This window comes from Lepus europaeus, chromosome 9 (assembly GCF_033115175.1).
Source record: "Lepus europaeus isolate LE1 chromosome 9, mLepTim1.pri, whole genome shotgun sequence".
Classification (NCBI taxonomy): Eukaryota; Metazoa; Chordata; class Mammalia; order Lagomorpha; family Leporidae; genus Lepus; species Lepus europaeus.
The window spans coordinates 7,114,715-7,137,393 of record NC_084835.1 but is presented as its reverse complement, the minus strand read 5'-3'; the positions used below and the strand labels follow the sequence as shown (position 1 = coordinate 7,137,393).

The 22,679-nt window shown below is 47.7% G+C and overlaps 1 protein-coding gene and 1 non-coding gene across 6 annotated transcripts in view; both read right to left on the bottom strand.

Annotated features, from left to right (window-relative positions):
* Window positions 1–16,562, bottom strand: part of THUMPD3 (THUMP domain containing 3) — a 28,064-nt gene extending 11,502 nt beyond the window's left edge. Inside the window, exons 1-5 of one of the 5 annotated variants that reach the window (XM_062200384.1) lie at window positions 16,491–16,562; window positions 14,678–14,954; window positions 12,964–13,041; window positions 5,929–6,405; window positions 1,653–1,783 (exon numbers count right to left, since the gene is read on the bottom strand). In XM_062200384.1, the coding sequence (XP_062056368.1) occupies window positions 1,653–1,783; window positions 5,929–6,405; window positions 12,964–13,041; window positions 14,678–14,932 (941 nt within the window). In that variant the 5' untranslated portion in view covers window positions 14,933–14,954; window positions 16,491–16,562. Of the gene's footprint in view, window positions 1–1,652; window positions 1,784–5,928; window positions 6,406–12,963; window positions 13,042–14,677; window positions 14,955–15,499; window positions 15,838–16,276; window positions 16,349–16,478 lie in introns of those variants that run through there. The other 4 variants (XM_062200383.1, XM_062200382.1, XM_062200387.1 and 1 more) reach the window with 4 other exon arrangements.
* Window positions 16,563–22,345: 5,783 nt separating this feature from the next.
* On the bottom strand, window positions 22,346–22,452 carry LOC133767418 (U6 spliceosomal RNA). The gene has a single exon (XR_009866883.1). It is a non-coding gene; the product is annotated as a U6 spliceosomal RNA (small nuclear RNA).
* Window positions 22,453–22,679: the final 227 nt, after the last annotated feature.

The following is a 22,679-nucleotide window of genomic DNA, read 5'->3' as shown; positions in this document are numbered from 1 at the left end:
GATTTTAATTTCTGACATAATCACTTTGGCATCTGGAATTTGATATGTATGAATTCAAGCTCTTCATGCATTATCCCACAAAACTAGCAGATGCCAAATCAGAACTGGAGGCATGGGTTGGCACTGTGGCATAGTGGGTAAAGCCACCACCTGTGACACCAGCACCCCATATGGCACTGGTTCAAAACCTGGCTGCTCCACTTCTGATCCAGCTCCCTGCTAATGTGCCTGGGACATCAGTGGAAACCCACATGGGAGATGTGAAAGAAGCTCCTGATTCCTGCCTTTGGCCTAGCACAGCCCCAGCTGCTGCAGCTACTTAGGGAGTGAACCAGCAGATGGAAGAGCTCTCTCCATGTCTCTTCTTCTGTGTAATTCTTTCAAAAAAAATGTATATATATTAAAAAAAGAACAGAAGGCATTCCAGGCACCCGCACAGGCCACAGGTTTCTATTTCCTTCTGTTGTCCTCAACTTCTCTACCTCCCACTCAAAAAAAATGCTTGGGGATTAATACTGGGTTGTCATCCTAGTACTTGTCCAACTCTCCCTTGCTGTTCCTACCCCTTAACACTTGGGTAGTAGGCAACCCTGTACTCCCTTGTCACTGCTGGTAAGTTGTGGTGAACACTTTACCAAAATTCTGTCAATGAGATCCTCTGTCCAAGAATTTGGAACAAAGAGCTAGAAGCTCTATGCAGTGTGGCTGGTCGTTTGGAACTGGAAATACATAAACAGAGACAAGGGACAACTGTCTGCACAGATGAGCAAAGACAAGAGCAAAAGGCTCTCTAGGGGCTTTCCAAGGTCAGCACCCACTCTTCTTGAGACATAGCTTTGACTTTTTCCGGGGATCCCCCAAGATTGTTCATTATCATTCCAAAAAAACTGCCCCTCTGACCCAGTCATCACTTTTAAATTCTATTGTTTGCACCCAAAATAACTCTCAGTGTGCATCCTGGTTCCAATCGTAATGCCTGGCAGCAGATACTAAATGCCTGCTCTATCAGTGAAGACTCCGAGCTGTTCCTTACCCAAATGGGTCCAGTTTTCTACTGACTGACTGTGTTCCACCTGCGCTGAACTACAACTCTGCAGAGGACCGAGACACTCACTCAACCACCAGGACAGGTCAGGCAATGCAGGCAAAAAGTTCTGCAGACGTTTCTGCATTTCATACTCACTGATAAACTTTTAGAATCACATTAAACCTATTTTGAAGTCTGGAAAACAGAAGCTCAAAGCTGATAAACTTATACAAGTGGTGAGCAGAAGCACCCAATAAGAGGGAGGAGGGAAAATGAGAGAAGATGGGTCCTGTACTATGAAAAGGGGACAGCCCCAGGCTATTCCTGGATTGCTGTGTGTATACAACTTCATTTTTACACACTATGCACCTTTAAAGATCCTGCTTCCACCTGCCTCGCTGCACGTGATGGATCACACAGAGCAACAGTATACCCTGTCTAAACAGAAACACAGCAAATCTAGGAGGTGCATGAAAACTATCATTCTCATTTTAAAGGCAAGAAAATGGAGATGCCGATCAAGTGCTATTTTCAGAATCACAAGGAGTCAATACTGGATTCAAGAGACAGAAATACTTACTCAAACCCAGGCACTGCTTTAATCAGAGCAACACCACCCTCTCACCTGAGCATCCCGTAGGCAAGAGTTGACCTGAGAGTTGTAGGTCCAAAATGTGTTATGTTTCTTCGGTGGAGACTCTCTTCTGTCAGAGCAATGCCCACAAGGACCTCATTGTCATGGATGTTCAAGAGAACCTAGCAAGTTAAACAAGGAAAACTGTTAGGACTGTTCAAGACTTTTTACTTGAGGCTTTTTGCTTGCTTTCTTATGGATGGGTACTTTGCCTTCAGTAAGCTGGACACGTGCAAAGTGTACAGTGCACTGAGTTTTACCCACACAGAAGCCTCCCCTTGGTCTTCCCATTAAAATCCACACAAGAGAATCACTGATCTCACCACTGCCACCATAAATTAGTTTGACCATTTTTTTTTTTGGAACTTCATACAAATGAAAAATCATAGTGTATATTACTGTTTAACTTCTACATCTGTTTATTTATGAAATCTATAAGTTGGCTATATAACCAGATTTCCCCCCAGCATTTATAATGCAAACATATTTTGAAGATTTTTTTTAAAGATTTTATTTATTCGAAAGAGTTACAGAGAGAGGTCTTCCATTCTGATGGTTCACTCCCCAAATGACCTCAACAACCAGAGCTGAAATAATCCAAAGCCAGGAGCCTCTTCCAGGTCTTCTTCGAGGGTGCAGGGGTCCAAGAGCTTAGACCATTTTCTACTGCTTTCCCAGGCCACAGCAGAAAGCTGGGTTGGAAGATGAGCAGCTGGGACTTTACTGGCGCCCATAGGGGATGCTGGTGCTGCAGGCTGGGGTTTTTAACCCACTGTGCCATGGCGCCGGCCCCTATGCTATTTATTTATTTATTTATTTATTTATTTTTGACAGGCAGATTTAGACAGTGAGAGAGACAGACAGAGAGAAAGGTCTTCCTTTACCGTTGGTTCACCCTCCAATAGCCGCTGAGGCCGGCGCATCTCGCTGATCCGAAGCCAGGAGCCAGGTGCTTCTTCTGGTCTCCCATGGGGTGCAGGGCCCAAGCACTTGGGCCATCCTCCACAGCACTCCCGGGCCACAGCAGAGAGCTAGACTGGAAGAGGGGCAGCCAGGACAGAATCTGGCGCCCCGACCGGGACTAGAACCCAGTCTGCCGGCGCCACAGGCAGAGGATTAGCCTATTGAGCCGCGGCACCAGCCGCCCCTATGCTTTTTAAAGACTGTTTAATTTTTTTGAAAGGTAGAGTGACAGAGAAGGAAGGACATAGAGAAAGTGAGAACAAGAGCAAGACAGACAATCTTCTACCTGCTGGTTCACTCCCTAGATTCCTGCAACAACCAAGGCTCAGCCAGGCTGAAGCCATCAATGGAACTCCGTGCAGGTCTCCCACACGCGGGGACCCACATATTCGGGCCATCATCTGCAGCCCTTAACAGGATGCTGAACTGCAAGTGGAGGCACTGGGACTTGAACCAGCACTCCAACATCGGTGCCCCAAGTGGTGGCTTAGAGGTGCCACAACACCCGCCATACAAGTTTATTTATTTATTTATTTTTGACAGGCAGAGTGGACAGTGAGAGAGACAGACAGGGAGAAAGGTCTTCCTTTGCCGTTGGTTCACCCCCTAATGGCCGCCGCGGCCAGCATACTGCGGCCGGCACACCACGCTGATCCGAAGGCAGGAGCCAGGTGCTTATCCTGGTTGCCCATGGGGTGCAGGGCCCAAGCACTTGGGCCATCCTCCACTGCACTCCTGGGCCACAGCAGAGAGCTGGCCTGGAAGAGGGGCAACCGGGATAGAATCCGGCACCCTGACTGGGACTAGAACCAGGTGTGCCAGTGCTGCAAGGTGGAGGATTAAACTATTGAGCTGCGGCGCCAGCCAAATTTTTAAATATACGTATTTTAGGGCTTCCAACCATCAGATGGAAGACCTCTATCTCTCTTAAAAAAACATGTATTTTAAAAATGTTAAACATTTTTTGAAAAAATTTAAAATATACAGATGTGCAACACGACCACTTAGCACAATGAACTCTAAATTATACCTACCAATCAACAATTAACAGTGTGCTTTATCATCTATTGTACTGTTTTATATTTAGGACTTTTAGAAATTTGACTCACTTAAACAATAATGTCTGTGACATAACTGATGTGCTCCCAGTTACAGTTTTCCTAACACACGGTTATTCTGATAAAAAAAAAGTATGTTCTACAACCTTCCACCAAGGATTTCCTCATCATGTTGTTATCAACAACAGAAGCAGCTGACAATTACACAGGACTTCCTACACGCGAGGCAGCGTTCCACACTGCACACACAGGACCTCATCTCATGTTCATGCCCTCCAGGCCAAATGTTATCAGCCCCCTTTAGAGATGAGAAAGCTAAGGCACATAAACATTAGCTCGCTGGCCCGTGGTCATGGAACTCCTAAGCTGGCACTGAATCCCAGGCAGCACAGCTCCAGAACCTGTCCTCTGAACCACCTACTGTGGGACCTGACTGTGCTAGTTCACTTGTTCATTCTCCTGGCAGCTGTGTGAGAAAAATGGGGACTGTTCTGATCTGACGTGTAAAAATATTCCATACGAACGAGTGATGTGCCCAGATCATAGTAGCCCAAAAGTAACAGAAACTGACTTCTTGGTAAAAATGCCAACTGTCTGGCTGGCGCCATGGCTCACTAGGCTAATCCTCCACCTGCGGTGCCAGCACCACGGGTTCTAGTCCCAATCGGGGTGCTGGATTCTGTCCCAGTTGCTCCTCTTCCAGTCCAGCTCTCTGCTGTGGCCTGGGAGTGCAGTGGAGGATGGCCCAAGTGCTTGGGCCCTGCACCCGCATGGGAGACCAGGAGAAGCAGCTGGCTCCTGGCTTCGGATCGGCGCAGCACGCCAGCAGCAATGCACCGGCCATAGCGGCCACTTGGGAGTGAATGGAAAAAGGAAGACCTTTCTCTCTGTCTCTAACTGCCTGTCAAAAAAACAAAAACAAAAACAAAAACAAACAAAAAAAAACAACTGTCAGGGGCCTTTCAGCCTGCCAGAGGTTCAAAGCCTGCCGTTCCTCCTGCCCACGAGTCATTCTCTGATGTAGCACTGAGCTACTAGTAAGCATGCTCAACAGAGGAACCAGGGTTTGGGAAACTAAAGGAATTTAAGAAAGAAGAGCTTGCTCTACAGTAAGTATTAGCACTGAACTGAAGAAGTTGAGGTTTTTGTTTGTTTTTTAAGATTTATTTACTTGGAAGGCAGGGAGAGAAAGAAAGAAGAAGAAAGAGGGAGAGCTAGCTTTCATCCATTGGTTCACTCCCCAAATGGCCCCGACACCCAGGTCTGGGCCAGGCTGAAGCCAAGAGCCAGGAATTCCATCCTGGTCTCCCATATGGATGGCAGGGGTCCAGGACCTCAGGCATCTCTCCTTACCTCTCCAGGCGCATTAGCCGGACGCTGCACCGGAAGTGGAGCAGCTGGGACTCCAACTGGTACTCTGATATGAGATGCCTATCCTGCTAGCTGCAGTTTAACCTGCTGTGCCACAATGCCGGCCATTTTTCACAGTGTTAAGTCATTCATTTTTATTTATTTGAAAGAGAGACAGAGATATCTATTTTCTATGCACTAGTTCACTCTAACAGCAGGGGCTGGGCCAGGAGCCCAGGAGCCAATAGCCAGGAACTCCAACCAGGTCTCCTGGTGGGTAACAGGGACCCAGTACTTGAGCCACCATCTGCTGCCTCCCTAGTGCATCAGTAGGAAGCTGGATGGGAAACGGAGGCAGAGGTGGGACTTGATCCCAAACACTCTAATATGTGATGCAGGGGTCCCAGGTGGCTTAAGCTGCTGGCACAAGCTTTGTTTTAAAAATGTATTGCACTTTTATTAGTAGCAAAACTCCATGACCAAGATACACAAAAGCAATTTATTTCTAGCTGAATATTATAATCTGAAAGTCAGTGTAGTATAGAAACCAGGACTAGATCAGAAATTAGAAAGCCCAAGTCCTGAGCACTTAGAATACAGTAGGCATGATGCAATCCTTTAGATATATATCATCTCATGTAATGTCCACAACATCCTTAAAGGTAAGTACTATTATTGGCTCCACTGGAATACATGCCAGATGATCTGGGCCCAAGATACAGCGCTCTGGCATTCAACCTTGGATCTAGTGCTGTTTCCATAACCCATGCTCTTGTTAACCACACCCTGCTAGCTCTACTGCTCCAGTTTAATTGTCCCCAAGACTGGGTTAGTTTGAAAACTTCATCAACCTATGACAGCCTTCTTGAATCATCCCAGTGAGAGCCTGTGCTCACCTCCACATCAAAGCTGGTCATGTCAGCCTTCCACTTAAAGTATTCTTGAACAGCACCTCCAAAATCCCTCGCAGCCTCATTGGAGGTAAAGCAGTGCTTCTCTCCCGCCCTGTTGCAGGTGACTCTGAACCGCAGCACTGATGCATCCGTTTCTTCTTTCGACCTTTCATCAGTCTCATCTTTGCTAGAAGCCAAATCATCTCCGACCAACGTGGAGATCTCCTCTTTGATGGCTGGGTTTTCATAATAGTCTAAGATTTGTGTCTCTGAAGCACTGCTAGTCAACTCTTTCTTAACATCTCTCTCATCTTTTTTGTCTCCTTGTCCATTATCAGTCTTCCCTTTATTTGAATTCTGATTTGTCTTTTTGCGTTTTGTTTTTTTCTTCTTGAAACTGCTATTCATTTCCCACACTTTTAAAGGGTCTGACCATGACAGTTTCCCAGCCAAGTCTTCAAAGTCCTTTAGAACTTCTTCCTACAAAATACAACAAATGAAAACCATTGATTTCTCACTAAATAAATAATTGACTTAATAAATAAACTTCTACTTTGCTTACAGACTGTACTGACCACTAAAGCCAGGGTGGTGGGGGCCGAACAATAGTAAGTAAAATGCCTACAATCAAGGAAATCCAAATCGCACCAGTCAAGGATGAGATTCACGTAAGTCTCTACAGTAACTCAAGACAGAATGGCAGAGCTGAAGGAAGGCTTCAAGATTAAAATTTAAGCTCTAAGAAACTACTTTCAAGGAGGGGAAGTGGGTGGATGAACGAGGGGAGGAAGGACGACTCTGACTGACTTCCTCTTGGATCTTTTGGATTTTGTGCTGTGCATACATATTTTAAGAAGCAAAATTATTTTAAAAATATTATTTGTTTGAAAGGTAGACTGACAGAGACAGAGATGGAGATAGGGAGGGAAGAGGGGAAGAAGGGAAGAGGGAAAGAGAGGGAGAGAGAGAGGAAGAGAGAGAAACCGATCTTCCATTTACTGGTTCACTCCGCAAATGACTGCAATGGTGAGGACTGGGCCAGGCAGAAACCAGTAGCCTGGAACGCCACCTGAATCTCCCAAATGGGTGGTAGGGGACCAAGCACTTGTGCCATCTTCTACTGCTTTCCCAGGCACATTAACAGGGAGCTGGATCAGAAGAGGAGCAGCCAGATTCAAACCAGCATTCATATGAGATGCCAACAAGTAGGCGGCGGCTTAACCTGCTGCACCACAATGCCGGCTCCAGAAGCAAAATTTTATTGAAAGGGAAAATAAATCCCCTTAAGCAAGTTTGAAAGTAGCAGTGAGAGCTGTTATTTTTAAAAAACTCAATCTAGTGATGCCCCTCTCTTAGTAACAGTCTTTCAGTAGCTTCCCACGGCACAGACAAAATCTCAATTCCTTACAAAACCCACCTGACTCCTGCCTATTTCCCTGCATCATTTCAAGGCCCCTCTGACCCTCATTTCCTGCCTTCCCTTGTAAGCATTTGCATCCTGTGGCCTCTCTCTTATTTCCCAAGGACAATTAAAGGCACAGCCTCTGAGAGCTGTGCTCCACTCACTTCAGTCCTTCCAAGCACTGTCTACCATCCTGAGGCTCTAGGTTTACGGTTTCTACATCAGGGGTCCCCTAGAGGGTACAGTTTCTACATCAGGGGTCCCCCCAGAAGGTGAGCGCATGGTGCAAGGAAAGGACCTCATCTACCGTGACCACAGCTATGAGGCACGAGAACGGTGCTGGTCAGTGTGTGGTAAAATGCGCAGATGGGGAGGACAGAGCTGTCCCACGTGGAGCTGAGAAAGGTAAGTGATTAGGTGAAGGCAAGCACTCAGCTCCTCAGCCACCTTAGCCACAGCTCAGAATTAGCGGCTACCACGCTGCGCACACATTCCCACCAGAAAGTTCTATCACCCAGAACCAGCACAAATGGTGGACACTACGCAAGACCAAACTAGAAAGAAATTAGTGCTGACTGATGGAACTGAGACTTGGAAACAGGAGTGAGTGGAGGCTTTGCTGCTTTTAAAAATGCGAAAAAATTAAAAACTTCAGGATCAGCCAATCTGATTCTGTTTATAAATAATTTTCCTAGAAAGAGCCTCTAGACAACTGGTAGAGTTAAGCCTGTGGAGTAACACCAGGAAAGCCTCTAAGTCCCTTTCTTTCTTCAGAAACTATTATTAAAACAAAACAAAACAAAACAAAAACAAACAAACAAAAAAAACAGGGACATCAATTCCACCTTAATTCAATTGACATGAGACCTGTAATTCTGAACCACAAAGCAGGCAACAAACATAGCCCGGGTGGAAGGGCAGGGAAGAAGAACTGGAAGTGATAAGGGGGCTTCCCTGGGCCTGATGTAGCAGGCAGCAGCAGGAGAGTGAAACAGAGTCTGGACTAGGGATCTCACAGGCATGCTAGGCTGGCAGGAAACAGTCCATCACCGGGTAGAACTGGGGAGACACTCTGCTCTGTGAGTTACTCTGTAGCTGCTGATCCCTTGCAGAAAGAGGAAGGTAAAGGTTAAATGAACTCATTCAATGGCATGGAAATTATAACTCAATAAAGCTGTAAAAAAGAAGAATGCACCCCAAATCCTCTGTACCAAAGAGACTTCTGGCTTGCCTGGAACACCCTCCTGGTTTCTCCCACCATAAGAACCTCGTTTACGGTTTGTTTTGTTTTGCCCAGAAACCTTTTAGTTAAAGAATATAAACTTCATAAACCTCTTATAAATACCAAGCCCAAGAGGAACTACCTCATCATAAGATGAGCAATCATAAAACATCATCAGGACTTAAATGAAAGTCATAAAAGAAAGGCAAATGAACAGAAACACAAACAGCAAAGGAAAGCTCCATCCAGTAACCAGAAAAACTGAGTGAATTTAAAACTGCTATCAAACACAGACATGATACCCACAAACGGAACGAAGGAATACCTTTATAAAACAGGGCACAAAGAGGTGGAGTGAGCCTCAAAAGGAGATGCAGCAGAAACTTGGAAAGTTAAAAAAAATAGTAGGATTCAAAAACAAACAAAAACTGAACCACGCACACATTCTGAAAGCAGCACACAGAGCAGACACTGCCGAAGCACTCAGGGCCACCGTTGTGGTGCAGCGGGTAAAACCGCCGCCTGAGACGCGGCACCCCCCGAGGCGGCCAATGCGTGCCCTGACCACTCCACTTCCGATCTGGCTCCTGCTAACGGCTGGAGAAAAGCAATGGAGGATGGCCCAGGTGCTTTGGTCCCTGCCACCCTTGTGGGAAACCCAGATAAAGTTCCATCTGGGGAGTGAACCAGCAGACAGAAGATCTCATTCTACCTATTTCAAAATAAGTAAGTAAGTCTTAAAAAAAAAAAGATGCTACAAAAGTATAACTAGTTTCCTTAAAGAGATCTAAAATAATGAAATAATAAAATTTTTTCAATAACTCAAGAAAACTTTACAGAAATGTAAGGAGAATCACACATTCTAATATGAAATTCACAAGAAGACACCTTATGGTAAACTTGTTAGATTGTGAATAATAAAAACATCATCTGGGCATCAAGCAAAAATATCGAGAAAGTAACAAATAAGAGGAAAAAAATATAAGAATGGCTTCAGAGTTTTCCATGGCAACATTTAACACTGGTGGATAATCAACACTGCCTACTGTGATCTTAAAGAAGGAAAGCCAAACTCCAAATTTCGTATCTGAACTACTAACCACATAAAAGCTAAAAGAGGCATTGCTGAGGTCATGCCACTTGAGAGAAAAATGGAAAAACTTCAACAAAGGACAAGTAATGCATGTATACCCTATCAAACTTCTGGTCTGAAATGAACACACAGGTAGGCAATGTGAGTGTAAAATGGAAGGTCAGTGTTACAGCCTGGTGAGCAGCTGGCAAAGGGAACGCAGGGAAGACCGGAGGCAACTTCCGCACACTCCAGTCCTGGTCTGCACCCAGAGGGCAGAGCAGAGGGCAAAGCTGAGAAGCAAATGAAGTCTACTTCAGCATGAGTCGGCACCAGAAGACCTAACAAACTGCAAGAGGAAAGGTGGAAAATACACCAATTTCAACACTGCTCTGCTTAGGAATTAAAAAAACTGCAGATCATGGCAATAAAATCAAGTTTTAGTTATCAAGGTAATAGCTAGAACACAAATACAAACCTTCCAAACTGTTAGAAACACATACGTGGAAAAAACGAAGAATATACATTAAAAAAGAAATTTTAAAAAGCAGAATGGGTAACATAAATGTGACAGAAGTAAAATAAACATTTGTGTCGCATCAGTAAATATCAAACACAAAGATGACCCTCAAATTGAAGAGGCACAAGGACATACACAGAATATCCACTGCACCACCGTGACAGCAAAAAGAGTGATTAAAAAAAAAAAAGGAAAAACCTTGATGTCATAAAAATGGGCCGGTTCAACTAGGACAAACCCAGAAAATTCAATGCATGCAGTCAACTTGGGGAGGAATCTGGAATGATCTCCAAGATGCATTTAAAAAACAAAACAAAACAGCACGAAACAGTACGGATGAGATGTTGCCCTCCGTGTAAACAAGTAAACAACACACACACATTCACACAATCTCTCTAGAAGGATGCACGAGAAACTGGTGAGAGCTGTTGCTTCCAGGAAGGCACGGCTTGCACGAGGACACAGGCACAGATACTGCCTTTCCCCTGCACATCCTCTGTCTGCACACGCTTGCCCTAAGTACACGCACCAACTAGCTTTAAAAAAACTATACACAATACAGATTTGTCAGCCTTCTGGTAGAATGGGAGATAATAAATTCATGTTATTATCTGAGTATCTAAAAATAACAGAACTCATTAGAATGCATTCGTTAACAGGCTTTTTCTAAGATAAGGGAAAGTGATATAAAAGACACTAAGTCAACAGAATGAAAACTAAAAGCATATGTTTAAAAGTGAGGCTTTATGGGCATGTTGCAATTTAAGTCCAGAAATTGAAAGGCCTGACAGTTTTTGATGGTCAAGTTTCCCTCTAATCTGTCTTGATCTCAGCTGCTCTTGGGATTTGTGATAGAAGCTTCTTCTGCACTTGCTACAAGGCCGCTCTGGAAAACCAGCTCACACAGAATCATGCCAGTCACTCGATTCACTGCCAAGGAAAGACCCAAATTATCCAAAATAATATAAACACAGGCATTTAACAGATGTTAATAGCGTCTCATTGAGTTAAGAAGCTAGAATTTTAGAAGCACAGTTTTCAAAAAATGCCTGTTAACATTTATTCACATATAGGATTGGCCAACAAAATTTCAAACTATTTAGCACCACAAATTCTCAGAAAATTCACTGTTATTTATTAATTTCACAGACAGGATTCAGTTGGCAGCAACTATCAGAAGTTTGAAAGGTTCAAAACTACACATGTAATTAATAACATTTTCATCTATTTTCAGAGTGAATTCTCTTTGGCTTGGTTTTGCTTTCTAGGCTGTGAGTTCTTATCACTTTGAATGGTTTTTAAATATTGTTTTGGAAACCAACCTGTTCTCAATAAATAAAAATTAGAGAAACAGGCAGCATACAACAACTATCATTCTAAGAAAACAGGGGCCGGCCCTGTGGCATAGCGGGTAAAGCCACCGCCTGCAATGCTGGCAGCCCATATGGGCTGCAGTTCAAGTCCCGGCTGCTCCACTTCCCACCTTGCTCTCTGCTATGGCCTGGGAAAGCAGTAGAAGATGGCCCAAGTTGTTGGGCTCCTGCACCCTGGTGGGAGACCCAAAAGAAACTCCTGGCTCTTGGCTTCTGATCAGCCTAGCTCTGGTCATTGCAGACATTTGGGGAGTGAACCAGAGGATAGAAGACAACTCTCTCTCTCTCTTTCTCTCTACCTCTGCCTCTCTAACTTTCAAGTAAAATAAATAAATCTTAAAAAAAAGTGACAGAGGTCGGCGCCGCGGCTCACTAGGTTAATCATCCGCCTGCGGAGCTGGCACCCCAAGTTCTAGTCCCAGCTGAGGCGCCGAATTCTGCCCAGGTTGCTCCTCTTCCAGTCCAGCTCTCTGCTGTGGCCCGGGAAGGCAGTGGAGGATGGCCCAAGTACTTGGGCCCTGCATCCGCATGGGAGACCAGAAGCACCTGGCTCCTGGCTTCGGATCAGCTCAGTGAGCCATTTGGAGGGTGAACCAACCGAGGGAAGACCTTTCTCTCTGTCTCTCTCACTGTCTAACTCTGCCTGTCAAAAAAAGAAAAGTGACAGAAAAAAGTGTTTAGGCATTTTAGTCTGTAAATTTGACCAAAAATGAACATGGAAAAAAAAATAAAACCTTTGCTGCAATCTATTTTCAACCTTCAGCTTAGGCGGCAGCTGATTATTTAGGACTCACCCGCTAAACACATGTTGGCAACAAAGCTGTTGTCTTAACAACTGAAGAAGTACTGAGATATTATTTTGGCTTCATCTCCACGAGGTCATGAAAGCAAGCAGAGCGGAAGCAGGACGGCGAGGAAGCGTGCCTGCAGCGGTCACAGACGATCTCTTTGCTTCACACTCTGCAGGCAATCTCATTATCAAGCACACGTACATCAGCAACACCGATCTGAGGCTCACAGGTCTTCAAAAACGTCAAACAATGTGCTTCACTCCTTATAAATTTCAATGTTTTCAACACTGATTTATAGAATTTTTTATTGAAAAGAATTATTTTTTATTTGAGAGAGACAGAGAGAGAGGGAGGGAGGGAAGGCACGTATGCACTCCCATCCACGGTTCACTCCCCCCACAAATGCCCTTTCCACAGTGAATCGGGGATACGGGAACTTCAACCTCCAGGCCAAACATTCATGCCTTTCTTTAGCAATGTTTAAAAACAACCTTTGGGACGGAATGCCAGAAAATTTCTAGATTTCACTGTAAAAGCCTCTTACTATCCTCTATTATGAAAAGAAGGGTAACGCTAAAGGATAAATAGAAATTGCGAAGTAGAAATAATCTCGCTGGGGAAGACGGCCAACACCAGCTGCTACGCTGGAAAAGCTCACCTTTGTGCTTTTGAACTGGTAATCCTTGAACTCCTGGACCACCACAAATAAGTTATCGACCGATCTCAGGGAATGAACCTAGGCAGGAAAAAAGTGTGAGAAACAAGGGTTTGAGAAAGCTTCTGAATGAACACAAGCTACCAACAAATAAAAATTAACCACAACGTTTTCAAGAGTCAGTATCTGTGCTCTGTATTCTAAAAATCTCCCATCAGCTGCTGCTCTGCCCCAGAGGAAGCAAGGCCCAGCTGGAAGCAAAGAGGTGAAAGGCTGCACAGGCATGGGAGAGACGGGGGCTGAGACTCTGCCATAAGCCCTCATGGCTGCCTGTGCTCCAGTGCACACACAGTGGAAAAGAGCACGGCTTTCAGCCCCCGCTCTGGGATTAGTAGCTGAGTGAGTCTGAACACATGACTTACTCTTCCCAAGCCAAATGATTAATAAGAACGCCGATCCTCACAAAGCAGCTGAGGGCATTCAGTAAAACACTGACTGGATGCAAAATATTTGCTTACCAGTTCATCCTACAGATACCTAGGCCAGACACTAAGAGCTCAGGGCACACTGCTGAAACACACAGCTTTCAACAACGCCACTGCATGTCGCCTGTGTGGTGGTGAGATGGTAGGTCGCTCACTCTCACCCTTTCACCTTCAACATTTTCTCATCACTTTCGAGCAAGACTTTCTTTCACACAGATTAAAAGAAGAAAAGAACTCTGCTCATGTACTTCATTACAAAAGCCTAAACTTGGGGCCACTGCTGTGGCGTAGCGGGCAAAGTCGCTGCCTGCAGTACTAGAGTCCCATATGGGCGCCAGTTCCAATCCAGCTCTCTGCTGTAGCCTGGGAGAGCAGTGGAAGATGGCCCAAATACTTGGGTCCCTGCTCACGCACAGGAGACCAGAGTAAGCTCCTGGCTCCTGGCTTCGGATCAGCGCATCTCTGGCTGTTGCAGCCAACTGGGGAGTGAACCAGAGGATGGAAGACCTCTCTCTCTCTCTCTGCCTGTGCCTCTCTGTAACTCTGCCTTTCAAGTAAAATAAATTAGTCAAAAAAAGGGCCTAAACTTCAGCCAGAAGTTGAAGTAAACAAACTAAGAGATGTGTAACAGATACGCAGAACTTCTTAATAAGAATTTTTCTGGGGAATTAACTATTGGGGAATGCTAGATCACCTCTGAAAATGTAGTAAAAACCCGGAAATACATAAAATACAACATACTAAACTCAGTAAAACTCACAAATCAGTACCCTTTAGAAAATGCGTAAAACCGGCGCTGTCGCTGTGGCATACCAGGTTAAGCCTCCACCTGCAGTGCCTGCATCCCATATGGGCACTGGTTCAAGTCCTGGCTGCTCTACTTCCAATGCAGCCCCCTGCTAATGCACCTGGGAAAGCAGCAGCAGATGGTCCAAGCACTTGGGCCCCTGAACCGACATAGGAGACCTGGAAGAAACTCCTGGTTCCTGGCTTCATCCTGACCTAGCCCTGGCTGTTGCGGCCATCTGGTGAATGGAATATCTCTTTTTCTCTTTCTTCCCTTCTCTCTCTACCTTTGCCTTTCAAATAAATTAATAAATTTAAAAAAATGCATAAAACTTTAAAATCATATGATTTAGGGCAAAGAAAAGCAAAAAGGGATTCCAAGGAGCAACAAGCATATCATAAAATGACAAATTCAGAAAGCTATTTAAATACTGTTTCCTTCAAACCTGAGCCAGACTTTCCACGGAAATGTCGAAATATATCTTGCCACGGTCTTTGCTGATTCTGCATGCTGAGCCCAGTTTCTCTCTCACTTCATCCGCCGCAGTCTGCTCAAAGCCAGTGGGAACTGTGGCTCCAATTGTGACGTGCAGATGTTCAGACTCACTTTGGAGGCCACCCTCTGTGGCCTGTACAGACCCCTGGCTCTCGTGAAGGTTCATGTCCAGGAGGTGGTTAGTGGCTTCTTCACCGTCAGACATGTTGGCAGTGCTGTCAAGATCCCTACCATCGGTACAGAAAGAAACATCATCACCTCGTATTTCAATTATTAAGAATACATGCTCTGGACGGCAGCAAGAACAACACTGAACTCCATCTGGTCCGCTCGCCTGGTGAATTCCTCATGCCTGTGTTACAGAGCTGAAGAAATGAGGGCACCGGGCCAGGCTGCACAACAGCACGTTATTGCCACACAAGCAACGCAGGCACCACAGCAGAGAAGGTGACACTCAGCACTGCCGCGGCATGCACTGTCCGCTGTGGGCCCCGGTGTGGATAAAAGCCGTCCCACAACCTCCGGAGTCAACAGTAAGAATTTCCGCCGCAGCACATTCGAACACATTTCAGCAGCCGGGCCTCTCAGCTAGCGATTGAGAACGTGGCCTGGAATTCCTGCCTCCACGTTCGTGGGCTGAGTGACCCAAAGCAAGTTAATGCTCCCACGCCTCAAAACAGGAATTAAACAGCTCCTCTTGGGAGCTCCTGGGAGACCTAAGTGTGAGTAGCACAGCACCAGGCCAACGACTAAAATGTAAGACGGCATTTACCTTCCTCCCTGCAGTGAACAGCGGCTCACGAGTTCACAAATGTGAGCTGAGGCTCTCGGGCCCCTACTGAGGTGCCCACCTCGGCCGTCAGGTGTACTCTCTCCCTTACACTTCGTTCCAGAGCCAGGCACTGCGGCAGAGCAGGTAAAGCCACTGCCTCCCATGCCAGCATCCCGTACGGGTGCCGCTTGGAGTCCCGGCTGCTCCACTTCCCATCCGGCTCCCTGCTAACGGCCTGGGAAAAGCGGAGGTCCCTGCCACCCACGTGGGAGACCCGGGTGAGGACTGGCCCAGCCCTGGTGGCCATGGGGCAGTGACCCAGCAGACGGAAAAATTCTCTTCCTCTGTTACTCTCTCAAAACAAATAGATCTTAAAAGCAAAACCAAAAAGCAAACTCTGGTTCACTATTTTTTTTTTTTTTTAAATGAAAAGAGAGGAAGGATGAACCGAACAGCGACGACTTGGTCACCGCAGGCCCGGGAAACGTCTGGACCCCTAAGCCAGTCTGATGCACGCGAGCCCTCGCGAGGTGAGGGTGGCAGGTGCGGAGCAGCACCTCCCGCAGGGTTTGCAAAGCGCTGGGGCTCAGGACAACTTGGGTGGGCGGAGAACACCGACACCGTCCTCGCGGGCCAGGGACATGGACAGGCGACCGGCTCAGGCCAGGTCGCTTCCTGCCCTTCGGCCGCTCCGTCCCCGGGAGGTCCACCTGCGCCTTCTCAACTACAGGGCAGCGTCGGCCGGGGGCGCGCCCCGCCCGAGGGCACAGCGCTCACCAGCGGCGCGGCCTGGAAAGGAACCCACGTCTCCCGATGGCCGCGGTCACGGGAATCCCGGGGCGACGCCCCCACGCCGGGCCGCGGAGGGGCGGCGACACAGGCCCCGCCGGGAAGCGGACGAACCGAGGGCCCGCCTGGCGCCGGCGCCCGCCCCGGCCGCTCCTCCCTCCCCGGCCGAAGGTCCAAGGGCAGCACCCACACCTGCACGCACCGCCGCCCGGTTACCGGCCGCTGGCACAGGCCCTTCGGGCGCTGGAACCCCGCCGGCCCAGCGCGCGCGGGCCAGGCCGCCGGAAGCCGCGTTGCCGACCCCGGAAACGGAAGTGGGGCTGAGGTCACGGCGGCTCCGAGCGAGGGGCGGGCGCCGGGGCTCGGCTGTGGAGAAGGGCGCATGCGCTGGGAGCTCCGTGAGGTGAGGGACGGGGTCGACCGTCGCCTGGCAGTCGTGGCGGGCGTTTCGCTGGCGTCGCCTGGTTGCGACCCCTCAGAAGTTAGGTCTCCGCTTCCCCGGCGCTTGAGGGCAGAGCGGGGTCGTGAGTCCAGCATCCGGGGGCCCAGCTCCGGAGCCAGCGCTGCTCAGACTGCTTCCCGCCCTGTGTCCTGCCCTCGCCGGCTGCGCGCCATTGCTCACTCGATGTTTTCCTTTAACGATCTGTTTATTTGAACACAGAGGGAATCTTCCGTCCGCTGGTTCATTCCCCACATGGCTGCAGTGCCCAGGGCTTGGCCAGGCCCGAGCCAGGAGCGTCTTCGGATCTCCCACGTGGGTGCGGGGACCAAGCCCTCGGCCGCCTTCAGCTGCTTTCCCAGCCCATTATCAGGGAGCTGGATCGGAAGTGGAGCAGCCGGGACCAAAACCAGCGCCCATGTGGGATGCTGGCCACCGGCGGTGGCTTAACCTGTTGAACCACAACGCTGGCCCCAAAGTTTATTTTTAAAAAAGTACTCTTTTTTTTTTTTTTTTTTTACTTGAGCCAACGTGTTGTGCAATGGGTTAAGCCACTGCTTGCGACACCGACATCCCATAGTCAGATCCCGCGTCCTGACTGCTCCCCTTTTGGTCCAGCTTCCTGTTAACTTGCCTGGGATGTGGCAAAGGATGGTTTAAGTACTTGTGCCCCTATCACCCACTTGCAAAGCCAGGATGGAGCTCGTGGCTTCTGGCGTCAGCCTGGTGCAGTCCTGGCACTCGGGGCAGTGAAGGAACAGACGGCAGAGTTGGAGCTCTCTGTCTCTCCCCCTCCCTCTTTTGCTGTCTCTCTGCTTTTCAAATACATAAACACAATTTGAAAGGCAGATAGAACGAGATTTTCCGTCCCCTGGTTGACTCCCCAGATACCTGCCAATAGCCAAGCCTAAGCCAGCAGCCCAGAAGTCAATCCTGGTCTCACGTGGGGGTGGCAGGAATGCAACCACTTGGCCCATCATCTGCTACTGCCCAGGTGAGCGTTAGCAGGAAGCTGGATTGGGAGCAGAGTGACACCCAGGCACTCAAATGGAATGCAGGCTTCCCTCGCAGCATCTTAACCACTGTGGCAAATGCCTACCCTTTAAATTAAGCTAAGTTTTTATGAAAGGAAGCTTTTCCAATGCAACAATAAAATAACGCAATTAAAAGTGGGCCAAGGACTTAAAGAGAGATTTCACCAAAGATGCACAAGTGGCCAGGAAGCACAGGAAAGGATGTTAACATCTCTAGTCCTTAGGTGCAAATGAACCGCGGTGGGGTAGCTATGTGAATAGCTAGACGTAGAAAACAGACTGTTGGGTGTTCTGGTGAGGAGGTGGAATGATGGGCCCCTGCCTTCTATTTCACGGGTGGGAGTGCAGAGTGGCATGACTACACTGGAAGGCAATTTAACCCACTTCAAGAAGTTAAACAGAATCTCCATGTCACCTAGCAAGTCCATTGCTGGGTATATACCCAGGAGAATTGAAAGCAGGTGTTCAAACAGAAACTTGTACACAACTGTGCCTCACTGCATTATTCACATGGTCAAAAGTGGAGCCAATCCAAACACCCGTAAGTGGTGAATGGACAATAACTGCGGTCTGTCCATACAGTGGGTGTTTTTCAGTCTCAGGAAAGAATACAGTTCAGACACATGCTACAATATAAATGAGCTGTGAAACATGATGCCAAGTGGAAAGCCAGACACTACATGTGTGGTTCCATTTATGTGACATGTGCAGAACGGGCAAGTTCATGGAGACAGCAGATCCGTGGCTGCTTTGAGCTGGTGGCAAAGGGAGATGGGGGTCTGCTAGCTAAAGGGAACAGGTTCATTTTGAGGTGACAAGAATGTTCTGGAATTAGTAGTGATGGCTGCACATAATTGGAAATACACCGAGAAACAGTTATACACTTAGACATTTTAAGTGATGAATTTTGTTTTATCTTAACAACAACAACAACAACATGGGTCTCTTGGGAAACTCAGCTGCAGTTTCCCCATCTGCAGAACGGTGCTCCCTCCTAGAGCTGTTGGGAAGGGGAGCCAAGATCAGCACGTTGCCAGGCACGTAAAATAGATGGTGTCCTTAAAATGAGGGCAGGGAGGGTGGGTATTGGGGCATAACGGGTCAAGCTGCTGTTTAGGGTACCTGCATCCCACATCAGACAGGGTGCCAGTTTCAGTCCCTGCTGCTCCCCTTGTGCTCCAGCTTCCTGCTGATGGGCCTGGAAAGGCAGCACATGGTGGTCCAAGTACCTGGATCTCTATCTCCCAGGTATAGAATTTCTGGCTCTTGGCTTTGCCATGGTTCAGCCCTAGCTATTGCAGAAATCAGTAGATGGAAGAACCCTGTCTCTGTTTCTTTCTGTCTCTCCCTCTATCTGTTGCTCTGCCTTTCAAATAAATGAATAAATAAATACATCTTACAAAAACTGAGTGAAATGAAAGCAAAACAGTTATTAAGTTCTGCTCAGACACTGCTTCCTCCAACAGCTTAGTAGGCTTGAACGTAGGGCCCATTCTCTGCTCTTCTTTTTTTGTGGGGTGAAGAGGCAGAGAGTTGGAGTTCACATCCTCTAATTTAGTCCTCAAATGCTTACAATGACCAAGGCCAGACACAGGAGCTGGAAAGGCAATCCAGTTGGGTGGCAGGAACCCAATTACTTGAGCCATTACTTGTGCCTTCCAGGGGCTGCATTAGCAAAAAGCTGGGGTTAGGAGCCAGAACTGGGACTTAAACCCAGGTACCCTGAAAGTGGGATGTGGGCATCTTAACTGCTACAAATGAATGACCACCCTACATTCTCTGTTCTTTAAATTCTCAAGAGCCCAACACTGAGGCCATCACCAGCCACCTCCTAGGCTCATGAGCAGGAAGCTGGACTGGAAACAGAGTAGCCAGGACTCTAACCAGAACTGTGATGTGGGATGCTACTGTGCCAAGCAGTGGTTCATCTTGTTGCACCGTAGCGCCCACGCCGAGCATGTTATGGTTTGAATGCCTTTGGCTTCTGAATTCATGCGGTTCTTTAATGATTCCCAGAGCAATAAGTTAATATTAAGAAGGTGCAAATTCAGTTATGTTTAGGTGGTAGGCCTAGTGGAAGAACCTTAGGTCACTGAGAACATGACCTCAGAAGGCATTTCTCACCAGATATTGGTTATAAAAGCTTGCCTGACAGTTGGGCCCAGCTGCTTTCTCTCTGCTTCCTGGCTAATCATATACTCTTTCCTCCACCTGCACTGTGTGCTCCCTATTTCCACCTGATGCCCTGTGCTGTCCCAGGACCCAGCCAGCAAGAATGCCATCACCAGGTGTCATCACTGATCTTGGACTGTGAATCTCCAAAACCGTGAGCTGAAATAACCCTTCAGTCTTAAGTAGCATTCTCGGGGTGGGGTGGGGGGTGGGGCAGCAGGAGGCCAGGGAGTCTGGGGAGGAGGGAGTGAAGGGAACAGGCGTAAAAGATGAGGTGGGGTGAGCACATTGAATCGGTCCATGTTTACAAATTATTGTGATGTCTGGCAGAGAAGAAGGATCACCCTGGCTGCTGCCTGCAGAGTGGGAGGGGCAGGGGAGGAAGCAGCTTCCCAGGTTTCCACCGTCCAAGTGAGAGATGGCGACGGCTGCGACTGTGTCGGTAGAGGTGGCAGTGATGAGAATTGTCCAGTCTTGAGCTGTCTTTGCTGATGGGGTAAAGAACAGGCCGCTTGAGGGTCAGAGCCAGCAGAATTGCTGGTCCAGAGGAACCAAGTTTTGCGGCTGGGTGGATGGAAGTTGGGCTAAAATGCCATGCGGAGGCAAAAGTAGACACATTTGGTCTTTACGGTCCCGGCTTCTTACAAAGAGGAAAATTTTTTACTGATAGTAAGTAATTGTTTATACCAGAGAGACTCTGATGACTTGCTGTGAAAGTGGGCCCTATCTGGGATGTGCCAGTTCAGGCCACGTAGCACAGTTAGATGCAAACTGAAGCCTCTGATTTCTTTCTAACCAGCAGTAGTGGTTACATCAGGCAGAGGCACACAAGTTAGGAATTCAGTGGCAGTTGTTCCTGTGAACCCGGGTGTCTGTCTGCCCTGCCTGCTCTTAAGGTACAGGAAAGTCACACAGTGCAGCCACTCCCCTGCCCAGCCCTCGCAGGCACAAGGACTGTTAGTCACTTCTCCTTTCAGTTTATGAGGCAGTTACCTCCGTGTCTGTAAATCATATGCTTGTTGTGCCATTTCTTGCTTTTTCCATCTTTGGGTGCTGCCATGGTACTTGAAATTTAGCCCTTTTTATTTATTTATTTATTTGAAAGGCAGAATGACAGACATACAGATAGGGAGAGACAGAGACAGACAGAAAGAGATACCTTTTACTCACTGGTTCAGAAATGGGCTGGGGCCAGGCCAAAACCAGGAGCCAGCAACTCTGTTCGGGTCTCCCATGTGGATAGCAGGGACCTGAGTACTTGGGCCATCTTCCACTGCTTCCCAGGTAGCAGGGAGCTGGATTGGATGTGGAACAGCCGGGACTCAAACAGACATTCCAATATGGGATGTGGGTGGTGGCTCCTCAAATGCTGGTTTTTGTTTTTTGTTTTTTGTTTTTTTGTTTGTTTTGACAGGCAGAGTGGATAGTGAGAGAGACAGAGAGAAAGGTCTTCCTTTTTGCCGTTGGTTCACCCTCCAATGGCCGCTGTGGCTGGCGCACTGCAGCCGGCGCATTGCGCCGAAACCAGGAGCCAGGTGCTTCTCCTGGTCTCCCATGCGGGTGCAGGGCCCAAGCACTTGGGCCATCCTCCACTGCCTTCCCGGGCCATAGCAGAGAGCTGGCCTGGAAGAGGGGCAATTGGGATAGAATCCGGCGCCCCAACCAGGACTAGAACTCGGTGTGCCGGTGCCACAAGGTGGAGGATTAGCCTGTTAAGCCATGGTGCCGGCCAAATGCTGTTCTTAAAGGCCTAGGCCAGATATGGGAAAGATGGAAAATACAAGGAGCATGCACCTGCCTTTGAGGACGGACCCAAACTTGAATCCTGGTGGCGCCATTCTGTGGAAAGTTACCTTTGCTCTCTGCAATGGAGAGAGCCAGGAGCCAGGATCTCCATCTGGGTCTCCCATGTAGGTGGCAGGGACCCAAGTACCTGGACCATCTTCTGCTGCCTTCCCCAGCATATTAGCAGAGTTGGCTCAGAAGTGGAACAACTGGGACTCCAAGCTGCACTCCAGTATGGAATGTCCTCATCTCAAGCTGTAGCCCCAAAGTTTAGCTTCCTGGTTTTCTATTTATTTATTTATTTTCAATTTTTTTCTAAAGATTTCATTTACTTCTTTGAGAGGTAGAGTTACAGACATTGAGAGGAAGAGACAGAGAGAAATGTCTTCCTTCTGTTGGTTCACTTCTCAAATGGCTGCAATGGCTGGAGCTGTGCTGATCTGAAGCCAGGAGCCAGGAGCTTCTTCCCAGTCTCCCACACAGGTGCAGGGGCCCAAGCACTTAGGCCATCTTCTACTGCTTTCCCAGGCCATAGCAGAGAGCTGGATCAGAAGAGGAGCAGCCGGGATTAGAACTAGTGTCCATATGGGACGCTGGCGCCACAGGCGGAGGATTAACCTACTGCGCAAAAATATGGAACGCTTGACGAATTTGCGTGTCATCCTTGTGTAGGGGCCATCCTAATCTTCTTTGTATCATTCCAATTTTAGTATATGTGCTGCTGAAGCGAGCACTTTTTTTTTTTTTTAAACATTTATTTACTTGAAAGTCAGAGTTACACAGAGAGAGAGGGAGAGACAGAAAGAGGAGCTTCCATCTGCTGGTTCACTCCCCAAATAGCTGCAATGGCCAGGATTGGGTCAGGCCAAAGTCAGGAGCCAGGAGATTCTTCTAGATCTCCCATGAGGGTGCCTTCCCCAGGCACATTAGCAGGGAGCTGTATAGGAAGTAGAGCAGCCAG